This window comes from Emydura macquarii, unplaced genomic scaffold, assembly GCF_026122565.2.
Source record: "Emydura macquarii macquarii isolate MOO-44397 ecotype Brisbane River unplaced genomic scaffold, CSIRO-AGI_Emac_v2 contig_312, whole genome shotgun sequence".
Taxonomy (NCBI): Eukaryota; Metazoa; Chordata; order Testudines; family Chelidae; genus Emydura; species Emydura macquarii.
In genome coordinates, this window is record NW_027130449.1 from 10,444,798 (window position 1) to 10,462,003 (window position 17,206).

The 17,206-nt window shown below is 58.2% G+C and overlaps 2 protein-coding genes across 2 annotated transcripts; one reads left to right on the forward strand and one right to left on the reverse strand.

The window, feature by feature from the left end:
- The first annotated feature begins 1,297 nt into the window (after positions 1-1,297).
- On the forward strand, positions 1,298-7,145 carry DRC12 (dynein regulatory complex subunit 12 homolog). Its single transcript, XM_067562762.1, has 7 exons — positions 1,298-1,459; positions 2,173-2,400; positions 3,441-3,506; positions 4,782-4,901; positions 5,936-6,028; positions 6,518-6,648; positions 7,009-7,145. Exons 2-7 carry the CDS (start codon positions 2,334-2,336, stop codon positions 7,135-7,137), a joined length of 606 nt encoding a protein of 201 aa, XP_067418863.1. The 5' UTR covers positions 1,298-1,459; positions 2,173-2,333; the 3' UTR covers positions 7,138-7,145.
- Positions 7,146-7,261: 116 nt separating this feature from the next.
- Positions 7,262-15,695, reverse strand: NHERF4 (NHERF family PDZ scaffold protein 4). The gene is made up of 11 exons (XM_067566875.1): positions 15,668-15,695; positions 15,210-15,312; positions 14,404-14,468; positions 13,101-13,312; positions 12,527-12,713; positions 12,270-12,406; positions 11,424-11,628; positions 10,858-11,054; positions 10,446-10,649; positions 10,017-10,253; positions 7,262-8,970 (listed from the first exon to the last, which is right to left on the reverse strand). Exons 1-11 carry the CDS (start codon positions 15,693-15,695, stop codon positions 8,926-8,928), a joined length of 1,620 nt encoding a protein of 539 aa, XP_067422976.1. The 3' UTR covers positions 7,262-8,925.
- Between the last annotated feature and the right edge of the window lie 1,511 nt (positions 15,696-17,206).

A 17,206-nucleotide genomic window follows, 5' to 3' on the forward strand; every position in this document is an offset into this window, starting at 1 on the left:
TAAGCTCAGCCCACAGTCTGGGTACAACTTCATTCTCAATAACCTCATGCTGACGTTCTGCTCTGGGGATATTCCTTCCGTGTAAAGATTCCATTTCATTCCCAGATCCAAAGCATTGTTGTACCAACAGACCAATGGGCTGCTGTCAAACATTCCAGTTGCATGGGAGGGGAGCCGGCGTATGCTGGCTAACCTCATATAAATCAATGCACATTAACATGAAATTCACAAACGTTCTTCCACTGCCTTTCGGGGGCTGGTAAATATTTCTGGAACAGGCAACTCCCTGCCTGGCTTTAATTACCTGGGGGAGTTTTCCTAAGGATTATAGTGACCTCAAATATTTCCACATCAGTGGAGTGCCATGTTTTTGAGGCTTTTCCCCTTAGATACTAATGCATTCTGGCTAATATTCAAACCCATGTGACCACCACGGGGTTTCACAGGCAACCCAATGATACCACAACTTCCCAGTGCCAGAATTTGGGAGGGGGGGGGGTGAGGCTCTCTTTGGTGGGCAAAACATAACAGTCACTATGGACCTGATCCAAACCCTGTTCAGATCCAAGACGTGTTACATTTTTGGCCTAGGGGATTCGGCCGTAGCCCATAAATGCTGCTGCACGATATTGCTCCGCGATTTCTGCAGTGGCTTGCCCCACTGACTAAAAGCCCCCAGAACCGTGAGCTTTTGCCTGGCCAATGCTGCACTATGACCCCCTAGAAGGCGTGTATGTGAGTGAGACAGGCAGCGCCAGGGGGACTCTGTGCATTTGTGCGACAGCACGTGTCACTTGCTGCATTTCCTGGGCTGTGTTTGTATGCGTGTGTGTAGCAGGACTGTGTTGTGCAAGACACATGTATGTGTGTCTGTGAAAACCATGTGTTCTCCCAGTCCAACGCCTTTGCTGTAAAGGACACGTTTTTTTTCTCTGACATCGCACAGGCAGGCTGGCTGCAAACCTGCCAGTTCCTGTTCGTGTTTTAACCCTCCTGCTGGAGCCCGTCTCTGCCAAGCGTCCCTTAGTCACCATAGCAGCAAATGGGCCTGCTGCCTAGCAGTGTAAAACTCCTGTCTCGCACTGGCCAGGATAGGTTCCCAGCCATCAAGCCACTGGTTCGCCTCCCTGCTGATTGGCTTTCCCAATGCCACTCACACAAGGTCGGTTACATTTCCTGTTGGAAAACTGCGATCTATCAAGAAATAATAAGTGCTTCACTTCCAGGTATTCAGGGGGAGTTAATTGTATCTGGAGCGGAAATTACTGTTTAAAAGCCTTTTTCCCGTTGGAGTTCCACGGCATCCAAAACAGAAGCAAAATACTGATGCTTTTAATGCAGCAAATGGAAAAGGGGGTGGCCTGAGACAAGGCGGAGGAGTGGAGGCTAATGGTTAGAGCCAGGGTCTGGGAGTCAAGCCTCCAGTTTTATTTCAGATTGATTTCCTTTATGGCTCAAGGTGAGTCACTTCCCCTGTCTGTGTCTCCATTGCCCCAGCTGACAGCTCTTGAAAGTGTTTTGAGATCTGCGGGTGCTCTAGCATTGCAGAGAGAGCGTTGTGATGGCCGCAAGGAGTCGGGGTTGCCCTGCTTGCGGAAGCTGCACACTTCTAAAGTCTCAAGCTAAACGTATGTAACGGCGCTTGGGTGGAGCACTAGGGGCTGGATTCTGACTGTGTGACAGCCCCGTAGATCTGGAATACAGCCATTGCATTCCGTGGAGTAACTTCAGCTTGCACCAGTGAGATCGGAATCTGAGCCTAAAAGCGGGACGGAGTAGTGGATTGACTTGAAGCGGGGTGCCCGGGGGCTGAGAGCTGGGGTAATTACACTGATTCAATGAGCTCGGGGCTGAACGCAGACACAGCTGCTCTGGAGCAAATGCTTGGAGCTAGTGGTGGGACTGTTGTACTAGTTTACTGCCTTGGCTCCGCGTGCTAGAACAGATGCACTGAGGAAGGAACACCAGCTCCTGGGCTGTAATTACCTCTTTTCACCACTGCAGAATGGTCAATGGACAGTTACTTTTTCTTTATTTTGGGTAGCCCTTTAGCTGCTCCCGGCCCCCCCAGCTCCACTTCCTGAAGGTGCAGCCCAAGATCAGAGTGCATGCTGTACTCCCCTCATGCCTGGATCCCAGGCACAAGGTACATTTCATTTTGTTGTGTCTTAGGAGCACAGGACTTGCCAGCTTGAATCGCCTGTCTAGTCCGCTCCCTCCTCTCCAACAGCAGGCGGCACCGACAATTCAACACTGAGCTGTCCGTGGGGAAGTCCGCGACGCACAGACCTCAATATTTCTTGTCAATTTCTATTTGCTGAAAAACTCAAACAATGGCCCCAAAGAACAGAGGGAAAGGGAAGGAAGGAGGGAAACAGAAGAAAAAGAAGAACGTGGCAGGTGAGCGTGGCGTTCCCCATGTAGTCCAGGAGATTCCCCCGTCCCTGTTTCGGTACCCCCGTGGCCCACTCCCAGAGGCTGGCTTTGCTGCAGGCTCTGGGAAACCCGAGCTGGGAATGCAGGGATGAGGGAATGTGTCATTTCCCAATGGGACAATAGTTCTAGTGCCTTCTCCGCCTCTCTCCCCCTGTGCCCTTGCTTTTGCAGCAGCACAGCCGCTCCTATAGTCTGATGAGAAACAGAAAGCGGCACATCTGAAGGCCTTTCCTGAGTGGTTTAATAACCTCCTAAACCAGGCGGAATCTAGGCATCAAAGACAGAGTCCCTCCTAGGCCCCTACTTCTCCCATGGGGCCTTTAAAATGGAACCATGTGGCGTTGTGTGGAAGACGGTGCTAGGTTTCTGGAGGGCACTCCTCAGCACTTACACATCCAGGAGACCCTGCGTTAGCTAGTTCCGATGGTCCTGTCACCTCAACATATGAAATATAACTGCTTGTTTCCAAGGGGAATGTTCCGGGTAATCCCAGGCATGCATTCCCTACGGCTGCCACAAAGGGAGTATCTCAGACAAATCCCTATCCAAAAGCAGCGCAGGAGCAGTTAGAGCGTTGTCCTGGCTTATTCCCAATTGGTAGACCAGGGGATGGTTCACAGGCCCCGGTTCCTACCAAGTCTGATTCAAATGCGATACTCTTCCTAGCTGTCACGTGGCAGGACGGTAGGCAAGTGCTCTGGGCCAGATAAGCCAAAGAGTACCTCCTGCAGGCTGCATGTCAGGCATGCACTCACTGTTTTGAAAAATCTGGCCCTACATGTCAGAACAGGAGTTGCTGGGGGCTGAGCGCTGTTGAAAATCTGGCCCTTATTTAGATGCCTAAATGGGAGTGGAGATCTTTGGAAAACTTGGCCCTGTTTGTGGTTACTGAGCCCTTGAAAATCCAGCTGTAAGGTGGGCGAGGATCCAGGATTCCAGTCTTACCTGGAGTTTAGCTCATCCGATATGTCAGTTCGGCACTAACGTTCTCTCACTCGCTGCAGAAAACGAAGTGGAGGAGAAATACAGGAAAGCAGCCCTGGAGGTCGACATCCTGAAAGAGCACCTGGGTAAAAGCCTCATTTCTTTCCTGGGGACATTTGTCCTGCTTCACTGGGGCCTGATTGCAGGTGGAGGCTCAGACTGAGGGGAATTCTCTCTCTTTGGAGGGGAGACAACTGCTGGGAGCCATTGCGTTTCCCACTATCCCTTGAGTCTCAGCAGAGGGACCTGCTTTCCTAGTAACGAGCCCAGTGCGGTGCTCAGTCAGTTACACCAGTGTCAATCAGAAGTAACTCCAGAAGGCCAGTGAGTTCTGCCACTGTAAGTGAGAGCAGCGCCATGCTCATTGATTTATATCTCTCCAGCCCCTTTCAGCTTGAAGGACCTCCAAACTGCCTTGTAGGCTGTGCCAAGGAGTTCCTCCCCGACCCTTGGAATGCAGCCACCCCTGGGGTGGAACGCAGCCGCTGTTGCACAAGGTGCAGTGTTGCAGTGCAACAGTGCTGGACAGGAAGTGACGCAAAATATCACATTGCTATTCAATCCGCAAGGGAGAACTGTAGGGAAGCAGAACGTACTGGGCCAAGGGTAATTAACCTTGGGAACAACTTACAAGGGTTAATTTGGGGGTGGATTCTCCGCCAGTAGGATTTCAGAGAAACACCCAGTCTTGGTTTGCAAACGATGTGCTCCAGTTCAAAACGGGATTGAATTCAGGGAAGCTGTGTGGCCTGTATAGCACACTGGGCCCTTCTGGCCTTGAAATCTAGGAACGAATCTTTGAATTTGGCCAAGGAATCAGGGTTAATAACTGGGCCCAGATCCACAGAGGTATTTAAGTGCCTCAATCCAATTGACATCACCGGATATTAGGTGCTTACATTACTGTGGGTGACTGAGCCCTAGCGCTTGGGAAACGGGCCAGGCCCTTTGAGGACCACATGCAGTCAGGAGCATGGCTCTCCGTCCGTGCTGGAAGACAGCACGTCCAGCAGTACAGTGCCTCCCCCTGCCCCTGTGACACCGTGATCACCACTGGCTCTTGCACTGAATCAACACCAGCCTGGGCAGGCCCAGAGGTGCTCTGTGGCAAATGCGATGAAGCTCAGTAGCATCGGCCCTCTAAGCACCGGGGGCGGAAGGTGGTAGATAATAGGCTGGCCCTCTGCACTCCCTGGGGCTCCAGTCCTGCTCTCCCATGGAAATGCACAGGTGTGGCCCTTTGGCAAATGCACAGACTCCCAGGGTAACGTGGCTGGGTACCTGCCTGGGGGGCAGCAGGTGAGGGGAAAGGGAGGAGGGGCTGGCCTCTGCGTTGAGCTGTGCGTCTCTACGGCCTGCAGCCCTCCGGCGGGACGTGGCCAGGCAGGCGAAGGCTGACAGCGAAGGGCTCCAGCAGAGGCTGCGGGAGCTGGAGCGGGAGCTGGAGCTGACGCGGGACGACAAGAAAGACATTTACGAAGGTGAGGGGCTGGGACCCTGCTGCCTAATCCTTGTGGGGTGCAGCATCCTGCCCTTGTAAGAGGGAGCCCCTCCTTGCTTCGCCAGCACCTCCCGGGGGGGAGGCGGCTGTGAGATGATGGTGGGCGCTGGCTGCTGGCTGAAGCTTGAACCCCCAGAGTTCTTCCCAGGCACGCAGAGGCGGCTGCAGCATTTGCTCCATTCCATCCAGACCCAGGGGCTCCCCTGATTTGTCCCACAGGAATGGAGCACAACTGCGCTTGTGGGCACTGCCCCCCACAGCCCTCCCTACCTGGAGCCGCAGAGTCCCTTGCGGGCTCCCCACAGAGCAGAACCCCCTTGCTTCTATTGGCCTTATGCGCCCTGCGAGTCGGGCAAATTTGCCTCCCCACCATGGACTCAAGAGCCTTAACCTTTGTCCCCAGGTCTGGAAATCAGGCTCCCCCCGCGTGGAGGACACCCCCTGTCCTTTCCCGTTAGCAGACTTTCTCCGATAGCCATAGACCCTGCCAGGGCCTTTTCTTCAAGGCAAAGCTCAGCCAGAGGTCTGTGGTCCTGGTAATACCTACAACCCCAGGCTGCTCTGGCTCCCCAGAGCTGGGCTTATGGACAAAATTCCCCTCAGCAGTTCTCTTCTGCGCACACAGCCACCATGCCCATTCAGCTGGCGGGAGGGGTAATAGCCCCCAGAAGGAGGCCCTCTGCAGGGCAGGGCAGGGCAGGACACGTGGCTCAGTGGCTAACCTGAGCGCAGAGTTCAATCCCCAGGATGTGCCGCAGCCTCTCTCTTGGGCCTGTCCCTTAGTCTCTCTGTGCCTCAGTTCCCCACCTGCGCAATGGGGTAATAGCCCTGCCCCACCTTCCCGAGGTGAGGATTGAACCGTTACAGAGGGGAGGCAGCGATGGGGCCCCGAGAAGAGCCTCTGTCGGCTAGAAGGGAAGCATGCCCCTGGGGTTGCATTATTGTTCTTTTCGAACAGTCACTATGTTTGGTACGTTCCTCTCTCCCCCACCCCCCGTGCCCCTGGACGCTCAGAGATGATCCGGCAGTACCAGGAGCTCCAGCGGCAGACAGAGACCCGCATACAGCAACTGGAGACCGAGACAAAGCAGCTACAGCAGGAGCTCGGTAGGGCGCCCTGGGGTGGAGGGAGGCGAGCTCAGGCTGGGTCACAGCCACGTTCCTTCCCCCTGGGAAGTGGGGATGTGCACGCTGGCCAGTGGGAAATTTCTGAGAGGCGTTGGCACCTGCTGAATGGCGATTCTAGCAGCGTGCTTCTCTCTGTGACTGGTGGCGTCTCCCCGGTGAACTCAGTGAGGCCTTTGGATGCCCTCTTCCATCCTGCTGTCCAGGGTATCTTGGCTGGGTTCCCCCCTGCGCCCCTTGAAAGATGCTCGCCCAGATGGAACGTCTGGTCTCATAGCCTGGGCACCTCACAGCTCTGCACGCTCTGCCGCCCTGATTCTTCACCTCCCACCCACTCTCTTCTTGCAGCTGAGACGTCCAGGCCCCTGTGCTGGACTCTGCTGCTTGCCACCCCCTGATGCTATGCAGCATGCCCCCACCACTGCCCTCCCCCACCGCACACACTCACTCCCTGCTGTGTCTCCCTCTCAGCAACCTGCCGTCAGGATATCCAGCAGGCCAGGGAGGACAGAGAGCAGCTGCTGGGAGAGAAGGACCAGACCATCGTCGAGCTGCAGGGCAAAATCGATGCTATGGAGACGGCGTATGAAAAGATTCTGCACGTGAGTGGCTGGGCTGGGGGCTGGCGCCATGCCTGGGAGACTGGGGGAGCCTAGCCGGAGCATGCCAGGGGTGGGCTGGGGCTGGAAAAAAATTCCCTCTCCTTAGAGAAACCTGCCATGCCTGCTCCACAAAGCTGGGGGGCCTATCTCCAAATCACCCCAAGAGTGGCTCCCTGCTGGTATCTGCGCTAGGTGCCTCCAGGGTGCCCCTCACCATGGCATCTAGGCACCCAGCTCCATAGCAGCGTCTGCTTCCTCCCCAGACCCGCACAGCCTGCCCCGCCGGAGGGCCCTCCCTGTAAGCAATATGCCGCTTAGCAGCTGTTCTTCACCTGTAGCTTCTCTGCCCTCTCCCTCCAGGGCAGCCTGGACCAAATCCTTTCCAAGCTGGCAGCCGCCCAGGGCTGCTGGGAGAAGGAAGCCACAGCCCTGCATCTGGAGCACAAAGAGAGGCTGCGGGAGTTCGGGCTCAATCCCCTGGAGATGTAGTGCCCTGGATTTAGGCTCGGGCAAGGGGCTGCGTGGACGCCCTGTCCTGGCCCCGCACCAAGTCCCTGCGGGTGGGAGCTGGGATGGGGCATCTGGCCGAGCCAGCATGTTCTCTCCTAACTGGGCGGGGGGGACTTCACGCGAGGGGAAGGGTGTCCTCTCACACCCAGGGCCAGCTCACCTTGAGCTGGGGGACCCCCAGCTGGTGGGGCGAGAACAGTTCAGTCTCCATGCCCCATGCGGTCCTTGGCTTTTCTGCTTCGGCTGGGCCCCTTCTCTCTCCCCCCCACCTCCCATCCCTTCCCAGAGCATCCCAGCAGGGGCCCAGCTCCTCAGATCAGCAGCAGCTGAGACAACTGTTTTAAAGGATGTTTTAATTGTGGAAAATGAGAAGAAACGGAGCAAGGGGGAGCCAGCTCCCGAATGGTGGGAGGGATGGACGGCAGCGGCGGGGCCAGGGCTCGCAGAAGGAAAGGGGGCAGGGGCTCTGCGAAGCACAGGACCACGGGCCAGATCTGCAGCTAGCAACAGGGACAGTGCTCCAGGAGGAACATACACCAGAGAGGCAAGGCCCCAGGCACTGTGTGCCATGCAGCTGCTGGCCCGCCCTCTGCTCCTCCACTAGGACCAACCCTCCACCCCCACCCACCCTGCGTCGGCGCAGGACCCCCACAAGCAGGCTGTGCTCTCCCAGCTTTGGGAGGCACCTGTAGCCCAGTCCCCTGCAGATCGAGGGGCCAGCCCGGATTCTCCCCCCTTTGCCAAGGAGCTGGGAGCAACGAGCGTCTGAAACCCGACTCGGAGAGAGGCACCCGGGTGGAATTCAAGTCTCAGTCCTGGACGAAAGGTTTTCTCCAGCCCCAGCTCCGCCCGGGCTGGTGAGATGAGGCGGCTCCTGGCAGATGTATAGAAGTGGAACCAAGATAGCCACAGAGCCACGGGGGTGTCAGGCAGAGTCCTCCCCCGGCAGCAGCAAAAGGAATGCCTGCGATAACCCGCTGCCTCTGGTTCAACACGGCCAGACGCTCCCCCTCCTTCGCGCCGGAGGCTTTCCACCAGCCACGCAAGTCTCTAGAGCCAGACCCTCAATGCAAATGATGCCAATTTACACCAGCAAAAGGTTTGGGGCCCCAGCACCTAACTTGCTGCCATCCCCCCAGCATATTCTTCACTCTCAATACACAGGCTAGTCCACTGCATCCCCTCCTCCTCTGCCTGTGGCCACAACCTCACAGCAGGCAGGGTTTCACTGCCCCGAACGGCAGCCTCTCTCCCCACTCCACCACTGGGAAGTTCACTTGTAAAAGCCACAACAGGGACCAGCAGCTCCAACCCCCTCTCTGCCATGCTTCATTGCAGCGCCCCCAGCTACAGCTCCTTGGTAGATCCAGGGCTGGCAGCAAAGAGCCGAGATTGTCCCTGAGTTACATGTGGTGCCCGTGAGTCTGTTAATAAAAGAGTGGAGTGAAGCCTCAGCCAGGCGGGTGATTTCTTTCCCTTAGGGACAGCCCCCTGGGCCTCCTTGTTTCACTGACCTCACCTGTTCTGGTCCCTGCTTGGCCGGCCCTAAAACTTTCAGCCCGTAGACCGATCACAGGAGAAGCAGCGGCTTTAAATCCCCAGGTCAGTTGATTGGTGCAGCAGCTCGCCAAAAATCAGGCCAAGGGAAGATTCAAGGTGCAAGTTATCCCATGTGCAAAATCACGTGTCCAGGGCTGGCCTGGGCTGTGGTTTGAAGCCGCTCCAGAGCTGGGCTTGTGTTGAGACCACGGGTCCAGCACAGAGTGGCTAGAAAGACTGGCTCAGCCCCTTCCTTTCCTCACATCGCAGCCCCTGTGGGGAACGGAGAAGGGACAGCACCAGTCAGTTACACTGGAGACCCAACCTACTGAGCCATGGGGCCGGCCGAAGGGAGATGGGGGAAGCAGGAGAGATGGGGGTCCAGGTGGCATGTGGGACAGTGAAGAGGTTTGTAGAGCCATGACACCACCTAACAGGAGGCTCCTCCCGCTTTGTTCTCACCTGCCCCCATCTCAGTTTGCAGGGGAGGCTCAAGCATAGATTGGTTACTTCTCCAGTCACCCCAGCTGTCCCCTATTCTAGCATCACCCCTAGAGCTTGGGGGCCAGATAGCAACAGAGGAATTCTCATCTCAGCCTCATAACCATGTCAAGCCAGAGCAACTGAAGGTAATGGAGTGACTCTAGATTTACACCAGGGCTAGAAGCAAATTCACTGGGGGTACCGGCCCAGGTTCTGCTCTCATTTACAATGGTGCAAGTTGGAGTAACTAGACTGATTTCTAGGCAGTTACAGTTAGGCAACAGAGCAGAGTCTGGCCTGTTGTGTTTGTTCTGGCCATTACATGACTGATGAATTACTGACGAGCTGGAGGGAGGCCAGAGAGGAGCAATGAAACCAATCCCGGGTGCGGAGGGAAGAGCTCGGAGAAGAGTTAATGAGCCCCATTGCTCCCAGGGGAGCAACTGAGCCCTTATCTGCGCTGAGGTTTTAGCCCTGGGCATAGCTGGTGCAGACGTGAGTCACACCCGTGCAGGGCCATTTGTAGCACGCCAGCTCTGCCAATGGCTACAAGTCTCCAGTGCAGGAAAGGCAGGTGGAACATTAGGAAGGAGCTCGCCAGCCGGGCTGGGGCAGCGTCTCCCCACAGGCAGGGGAGGGAGCCCCATTGCTCGAGACTAAACCCTGCAGCGAATCATCCTGGCCTGGCTCCTGGGCCTGCATGAGCTAATTGCATCCCTCCCGCTCCGGCTTCTCTGCAGCATCCTGACCCCAGGTGAAGGCACCGGCAGGGTAATGTGGAGACCGGGCAGCTGGGGTGATGCAGAGGACAGGAGCAGGGCCAGCCTTACACTCACCTGCCTAGAACCCAGCAGGGCCTCAGCCCCGGCGGCAGCCTCCCCGGCGAAGCCAGTCTCCTTGGAGCTCCTGAGCCCTTCCTGCTCCACCACCAGCAGTGTCAGCTGGCGACCACTCTCCTTTATCCTCCCCAGCACCTTCTCGCCGGTCTCCTTCTCCACGTTCCTCCCGTTGACCTCAAGCAGCACGTCCCCCTCCTTCAGGCCTGCTCGCTGGCCGGCACTGCCCGGGGCCACCTGGGAGAGAGCAGCCACGCGGCTCAGGAGATACTCAGCCTCCACCGCCCTTTGCTCCCCCGGCTTCTCAAGGGTGCAAGCCAACGGGCGTGCCCCAGAGCTGGGTCAGAGACCGCTGCTGCTGAGCATGCTCTGGGGGTGCGGCAGGGGGAGTCACTCGGCACGGTGGCGAGGGGCATCAAGGGGAGTTACCTGCGTGATGAAGACCACCGGCTCGTCAGTGATAGTCTGCAGCTGGAGTCCGTACCCTTCCGGCCCCATATCGAGGCGGCAGAGGCGGGGCGGGCCGGCGGGCGGGCCGTTTCCCTGCGGCTTGCTGGGATGGGATTCTGGGGTGGCGTGAGTGCCGGACGGAGAGTGCCCATCTTCACGGAACAGGAGCGGGGACAGCCCCATCTGGAAAACCAGCCGGGGTCAGCCTCACAACTCCCGGGGCCCTGAGCCAGATGAGAGCGTCCCCGGTGGGGAGGTCAGCTTTGCCAAAGCCCACATGGCCATGGGCATACAGTGACCCAGCCCCGCCAACGGATGGCAGAGGGTGCCCGGAGAGGAATGTCTTGGGGCTGCTGCCCTCACAGTGCTCCGCGATCCTGCCGGCACGTACCGAGCTGTAGAATTTGTCTCCCTCCGGGTCGATGACCAGCAAGGTCACCTGGTTGCCGCCGGCGCGGATCCTGTCCACCACCTCCTGGTGCACCAGCCCCTCGACGCCCTCACCGTTTACGGCCAGGATCCGGTCCCCCTCTCTCATCCCGGCCTTCTCAGCTGGCAGCCCGGCATCCAGCTCGCTCAGGAACTGGCCTGCATGTGTGGGGGAAGAAAACAAGGGAGATGGAGAGGAGAGAAAAGGAGAATTGTGAGTGAGAGAGAGAGAGAGAAGCTGCAATCTCTTTACTGAGAGGGGGCTGTCCCTCTCCGCCTAATGCACAAACACCCATTGATCCTCATGGGAAAGAGGCAACTAGGGACAATGTTCCCCTTTCACATATGGGTAAACTGAGGCACAGAGGCAGATGGCTGATCTCGGGCAAGTCCCTGAGGAGTCAGGGTCAGTATCAGGAACAAAACCCAGGAGCGGCAGGGCTCCCCGGCCCACACTCAGGCCTCTCTTGGGCTCTGCTTCTGCGCCACGCACCGATAGCGCTAGCTCCCCACCCCAGGCCTCCTTACCGATCCTCCCGGAGCTGCACTTCTCTTCCTTCAGCAGGAACCCGTAGCCAGCTGGACCTTTCACCATGTGCACCTTCCTGGCCTTGAAGGGCAGCATGGAGCCATCGGCCATGGCAGCTGTGACGCTGACCCCCTGCAGCCGGTAGAACTCCTCCGACTTAGCATCTATCACCAGCAGGGTCACTTGGCTGCCACTCTGCTTCAGCTGCCTCCGAAAGAAACACGCCGTTAGAATCAGCACAGGGCCCCCTGCCACGCTCCTGGCACAGCCTGGGGACCTAGGCATAGCGCCCCTCCAAGCAGACAGTCCTGGGCCTCAGGCCTTCATCACACCCTTTGGAACTCGGGGAGCCCCAACACAGAGCACGGAGCGTGGGGAGAGCCGGTCTTTGGCCTGGTGGGTGTCTCCAGGGTGAAGGGCCCTTTGTCCCCAGGGAACTGTCTGCTGGGGAGTGTGGTGCCAGAAGGTGACTGGACCTCTGACTTCAGACAGATGGATACGACCTGCCTTACATGAAGTGTGGTTGTGAGGGGGAGAGGGGAGAAGAGGAGAGATGGATGAAGGCCATGGAAAAGGGAGAGGCAGGTGAAGGGCAGGACAGAGATGCAAAGGAAGGACAAAGGGACAATGACGGGGGAATGGGAGCAGAAAGGCAGATGAAGGGGGCACAGTGCAGGGCAGACCGGTGTTCAGTGATGCATGAATGGAAAACGGGAGCTAGGGAGGCAAAAGGAAAGAAGTGTCTGACCCACGTCCCAATGACGGGAGGAGGGAGTCAGGCCAGTCTGTGACCAGGCGGCCCCCAGGAACAGCCTGGCAGCGGGACGCTGTGCCTGGGCGCGTACCTTTCTGGTCAGCCGGGTGTAAGTGTAGTTCCTCACGCTGGCGCCGTTGAGCTCCAGCAGCCAGGAGTCAAAGGGCACTCCTGCTTTGTCCGCCGGGCCGTCACTCCTCACAGACAGCCGGAACGTGCCCCTCACACCTGCAGGGAGAGCAGAGCAAAGGGGCTAGCGCCGGGAGCCCCGGGCCGGCACCGCCGTGGGGAAGCGGGCAATGGAACACACACCAGAAGCACTGGCAGCGTTTCGAAGTTTTCTTTTACCTTCTGGAGCTGAAACACTGAAGCCGAAGCCACTTTTGTCCTTCACGACGTGGCAGAGCCGTGGCCTAGCGTGGCGCGGCGTCAGCTCTGCCAGATTCTTGCCAAGGGCTTTTGCGACTTCATAGGCCCGGCCCTCCAGGACTGCTAGAACAACCTGGTTACCGCTGCCCTTGATTTTCCGCACCACCTGCAAGAGAGCCCACACGCGTGGGCCCAGGGCCAGCTGGGCTCCAAACACGGCGTCGTGGAAGGGCTGTCATGCCGGCAGAAGGTGCCAGATCGACAGCCCTGGAGACTCAAGTCCTCTGTTTGGCCACAGGACCAGGAGAGCCTTGGCAGCAGCAGGGCAAGCCTTCCTTGGGAATTGAGTTGAAACCAGATCCCAACACACTGGCGCTGCAGGGGAATGTGGTTCTGGAGCCAGCTGTCACGACTCAGGCCCACGCCTGGTCTTTGCCAGCCCCTACACAGACAACCAGGTGGGTACGGTGTGGGCCCCCCGTTAACCAAGCTGAGCAGACGGTGCTAGTCCCAGACCTTGGCGCTCGGCCCTGGCCACCAGCCCACACCTTACCCTGAAGTGCTCCACGTCGTCCACGTATTCACCGTTCACCTCCAGGATCCGGTCCCCGTCCTGCAGGCCCCTCCGCTGGGCCAGCCCCCCGCACACAACCTGCCGGATGATGTGCCCCTCGTACCCCACCTCCTCACGCAGGCAAAACCCGAAGCTCTCCCCATCGCCTTTGCTCAGCAGATAGAATCGTGGCTTCGCTGCACCGTCCATGTCTGAAGGGAGAACAGAGCCCTTGAGTGCCACGTGGTACCCAGGCTGCCCCCGCGCAGCGGGAGGTGGGTAGGCAGCGTGGGTGAGGGAATCAGTAAGCCCATGGAGATATTAACGAACTGAGGTACCCCCCTGCACACACCCTGCAGCACAGGGGGTCTCAGTCATTCAGGTGGGCCACAGAGAGGAGGGAATCCGCCGTCTCCTGGCCAGGTGGGATTCCAGCCTCTGCACTGTCTCAGGCCTGCTCCGTCTTCTCCCGGTCAGACGTTCACGCGCCTGCGCGTGCACCGGCCTGCGTCTCTGTGCACCTGTCCCATGCAGCTCTGCACACTCACATTACATGCGTGGTGTCTCTGCATGTGTGCTTCCCAAAGTCCCAGTGCGCCTGGGCGCATCTGTACTTCAGACAGACACACACACGGGCACCCCCCTGTCCACCCGTGCTTATGATCCTGCTTGGATTGCCATGTACATACAGATGCACCCGTGTCTCTGCATGTACATGTTGTGTCACATGCCCACGCACCTCCCTGCACATGACGGCACATCCCTCTGCACGTGCGTGTGATTGCCTGACAGCAGGGACTTCTCCCCTCTATGGTTTCACCTCATCCTGCCGTACATGGGAGGTGGGGGGGTTGGGACAAGGTTTCACTCCATTGGGTTTTGCTAGAAGAGACTCATTTAGCCTCTCCCGCAACAAAAAAGACAGCAGCAAAGACTGCATGCAAGCTGGCCTCGGGCCAGGTCTCTGCCCCCCTACAGAGAGGTGTGGGTGTTGTGCAGGCAAGGATCTCCAATCCTTGGGGAGGGGAGAGGCGCTGTTGCCAGAAGGGACTCAGAAGAGGGGGGCTTCTCCTTCTGCATGGATTCGATGTGCTCAAGAAGCGTCAGTTATGAGGCATGTCTGCTTATTCATGGGGCTGTCTGATTTCCTGCTGCTGTCTGGCTGGGGGGGTTGCTCTACCGATTCCTCCCACACACACAGCCGGGACCTGGCCAGAGGGCGGGGATGCTGAGTCTAGTTTCTCCCATTTACTCTTGAAGAGGAATAACCCCACTCTGCAGAGAACCCAGAGCTGCTGCTTACCCGAGTCTTCCGCCAGCGACAGGGCTGGGTTATCGATCCCATCTTTGGGGTTGAATTCAAATTTTCTGAAACGACAATTTTCTGAAAGTCAATCTACAGCGGCCAGACCCACTGGGCCCCACGCCAGCTCGCTGTGCTGAGACATTGCACCCCAACTGCACGGGCAGCAGCTGGTCTCAGCTGGTCCCAGCTCCCCTCCTTCCCCCAGCCGGGAGCCCAAAACTTCCGGGGGAGCGGACAGGAGGCGGCTGCATCTGCTGAGCTGCTGTCTCTTTCCTTGGGAGAGCCTTGCCCACAGGCTCCAGTGTTCATATGGGAATAGAGGGGAGGGAAAGGGAGCGGAAGGGGACCCTAGCGAGGAAGGCAGTAGGAGGCTTCGGGCGAGAGATGACCACCCCAGGTGCTGTACTGCCTTCCCTTGTATCATCAAGTACTGGCCACAGCCAGAGGCAGCAGACCAGGTGTCCAGCCCTGCATGAGACTTCCTCTCTTCTACTGCAATGGGTGACTAATGTGTCTGTACACCACTGCCCTCTGAATCTGAACTTCTCAACTGGGTGTCATGGGCCCCCTACTGCTAACCGCTAAGGGAGATTCTCCTTTGGCACTGGTGACTGGGGCCTGAGCTTTTGGAGCAAGGGGGTCCCCATTGTGCCCATGAAGTTCCCAGCAGCCCACGACAATTGTGAAGTCCCGGGATTTGTCACACCCGCACACAAGGCACAGGGAGCAGTTGGCACGGGACCAGGAAGCCTCCCTTAGGATACCAGCAAAACCCAAGTATGTAGGAGCAGCTCAGCACTTACAGGGTTAAATCCTGGGTGTCCTCGAGTCCTGCAAAAGAAAAGGCTCCGAGGTCAGCTCTGGTCTCTCTAGTGGCTGCTGACAGTGCATGGCGCAAGCAAAGTTCTCTCCCATGCCCATCCCCAGGATGGGGCTAGCACTCCCTGCCCCAGCACACTCACCAAGCAGGGTCCCATAGGGACACCGCCCTAGCCTCTTATGTCTGGTCCCTTCCAGGGGCTGTCAGCAGAGCCCATCCTAGATAGGCACAAACACAGCTCAGGTGCCTTCTTTCCCACGGGCTGGACCCAGCGCCCATTCCAGGCAGTTCCTGGGCTTGCTGGCGGGGAGGTAGCCTTGTTTTTGTGCACTGTAGTGCTGGCTTCTTGTCTACTGGAGGTGGATGCCAGAGAGATGCACTAGCCAGCAGGGAGGGAGCTTTGGGGGCACAATCCGGCCCGCTCCAGCCAGCTGCACTTACCTTTGCGTGTCTGAGCCGTGGCGTGCATAACGCAGCCTTCACCTCCAGTTAACTGGGTACTTGTTACCCCGCCCCACCAGCCTGCTGCTGCAGGAAGCTGGCTGCGGCAAGTGAGGGAGGAATGAAAGGTTGGGCCTGGGCTGCGCTGATCACAGCCCGGGACACACAGGAGGGGTCAGGGCTGGGTATTTGAGGGAGGCAGAAGAGATTTAGCAGGACGAGAGTTGGCTTAGCAAGGGCAGAAAGTAAGTCCACAGGGCTAACGCTCTCAGCCTCCAGCACACCAGCCCCAGAGAACTTGCACCCCACGGAGCTGGGGGGGGACCTGCCTAGAACCCCCAAATGAGTGGCCCCTCCAGGATCCACCCCCTCGTCCCCAAGAATCCCTGCAGCCCCGCACCCTCGGCACCTGGAGAGGTCTGTGAAGAAGGCCACGGGCGCGTGTGCGTGTGTGTGGGAGGGGGTAGGTTCCTCAGAATCAACCCCCCTCCCCCGGCCTGCTTCCCACCCCCAAGAAGCCTCAGTCGCTTACCTTGCTTTTGCTTCATGTCTGTGGTGAGGGTGCAAGGTACAGCGTGAAGTGGCAGGGGAAGCTGGTGTCTCCGCCTCCTCCAAGACGCAGAGGTTTAATGTTTAAACAAGGCAGGAGCCTCCCATGCATCCCTGACTCTCTCCCCCCAGCTGGGGAGCCGCAAAGCTGCTCAGTTAGAGGGAACAGCTCCCTCCGGTTCACCCCCCAGCCAGCCCAGCAGAAGAGGGCTGGGGGGGTTGAACTGACGAGACCAAGGTCACACAGCAAGTCAGTGGCAGAGCTGGGAATGGAACCCAGGAGTTCGGGCTCCCAGTCCCCTGTTCCAAGCATTAAAAACACTCCCCCTCCTCGGGGCAGCAACAGAAGCCGGGAGTCCGGGCTGCCTAGTTCAGGCTCCTATGTTAGTCCCCATGGGCCAGTGACAGGGCCTTGTTAATGCTAATGGGGGGTTCAGTGGTCCCTACCCACCAGGATCGGCACTGGGACCCCACAGCCGCCGTTCACACAGGGCACCAGACAGCCGCCCCGAGGAACGACTCTGGTTACTGTTGTCCCAGGCCAGAGTGAAGAGGGGGCCCTGGAGGGGAAAGGCTCCATGGTCCATCCCCCAGCTCCGCTGAGGGAGCCAGGCCAGCCACAAAACCAGTACCCAGCTGGGCACGTGCTAGCAGCTGCTTCGTCAGGTGAAGGCCCTGCAACCCCTAGTCCGTCTCTCCTACCCCCAAGCCATGCACACGGGCTGGGAGTAGGGGTACTGGCTTGAGGTGGTTTCCAATGTATACGGGTTTACAGTTTGGTTCAATGGCTCTCGGCAACTGCACTATAAAAATAGTTCCAACGCCCTGGAGCCATGAAGCGGGTCCCTTCCTCCTCCCCGGATTGCTTCCCCCCCACGGCCATGGCTACGGCACATCTCCAGTCCCCTGCCCCCAACAAGCCCATGACATGCCAGGGAAGCATCTCCCCACCCTTCCCATACAGAAGGCCCGCTGCCCAGGCAGACGGCA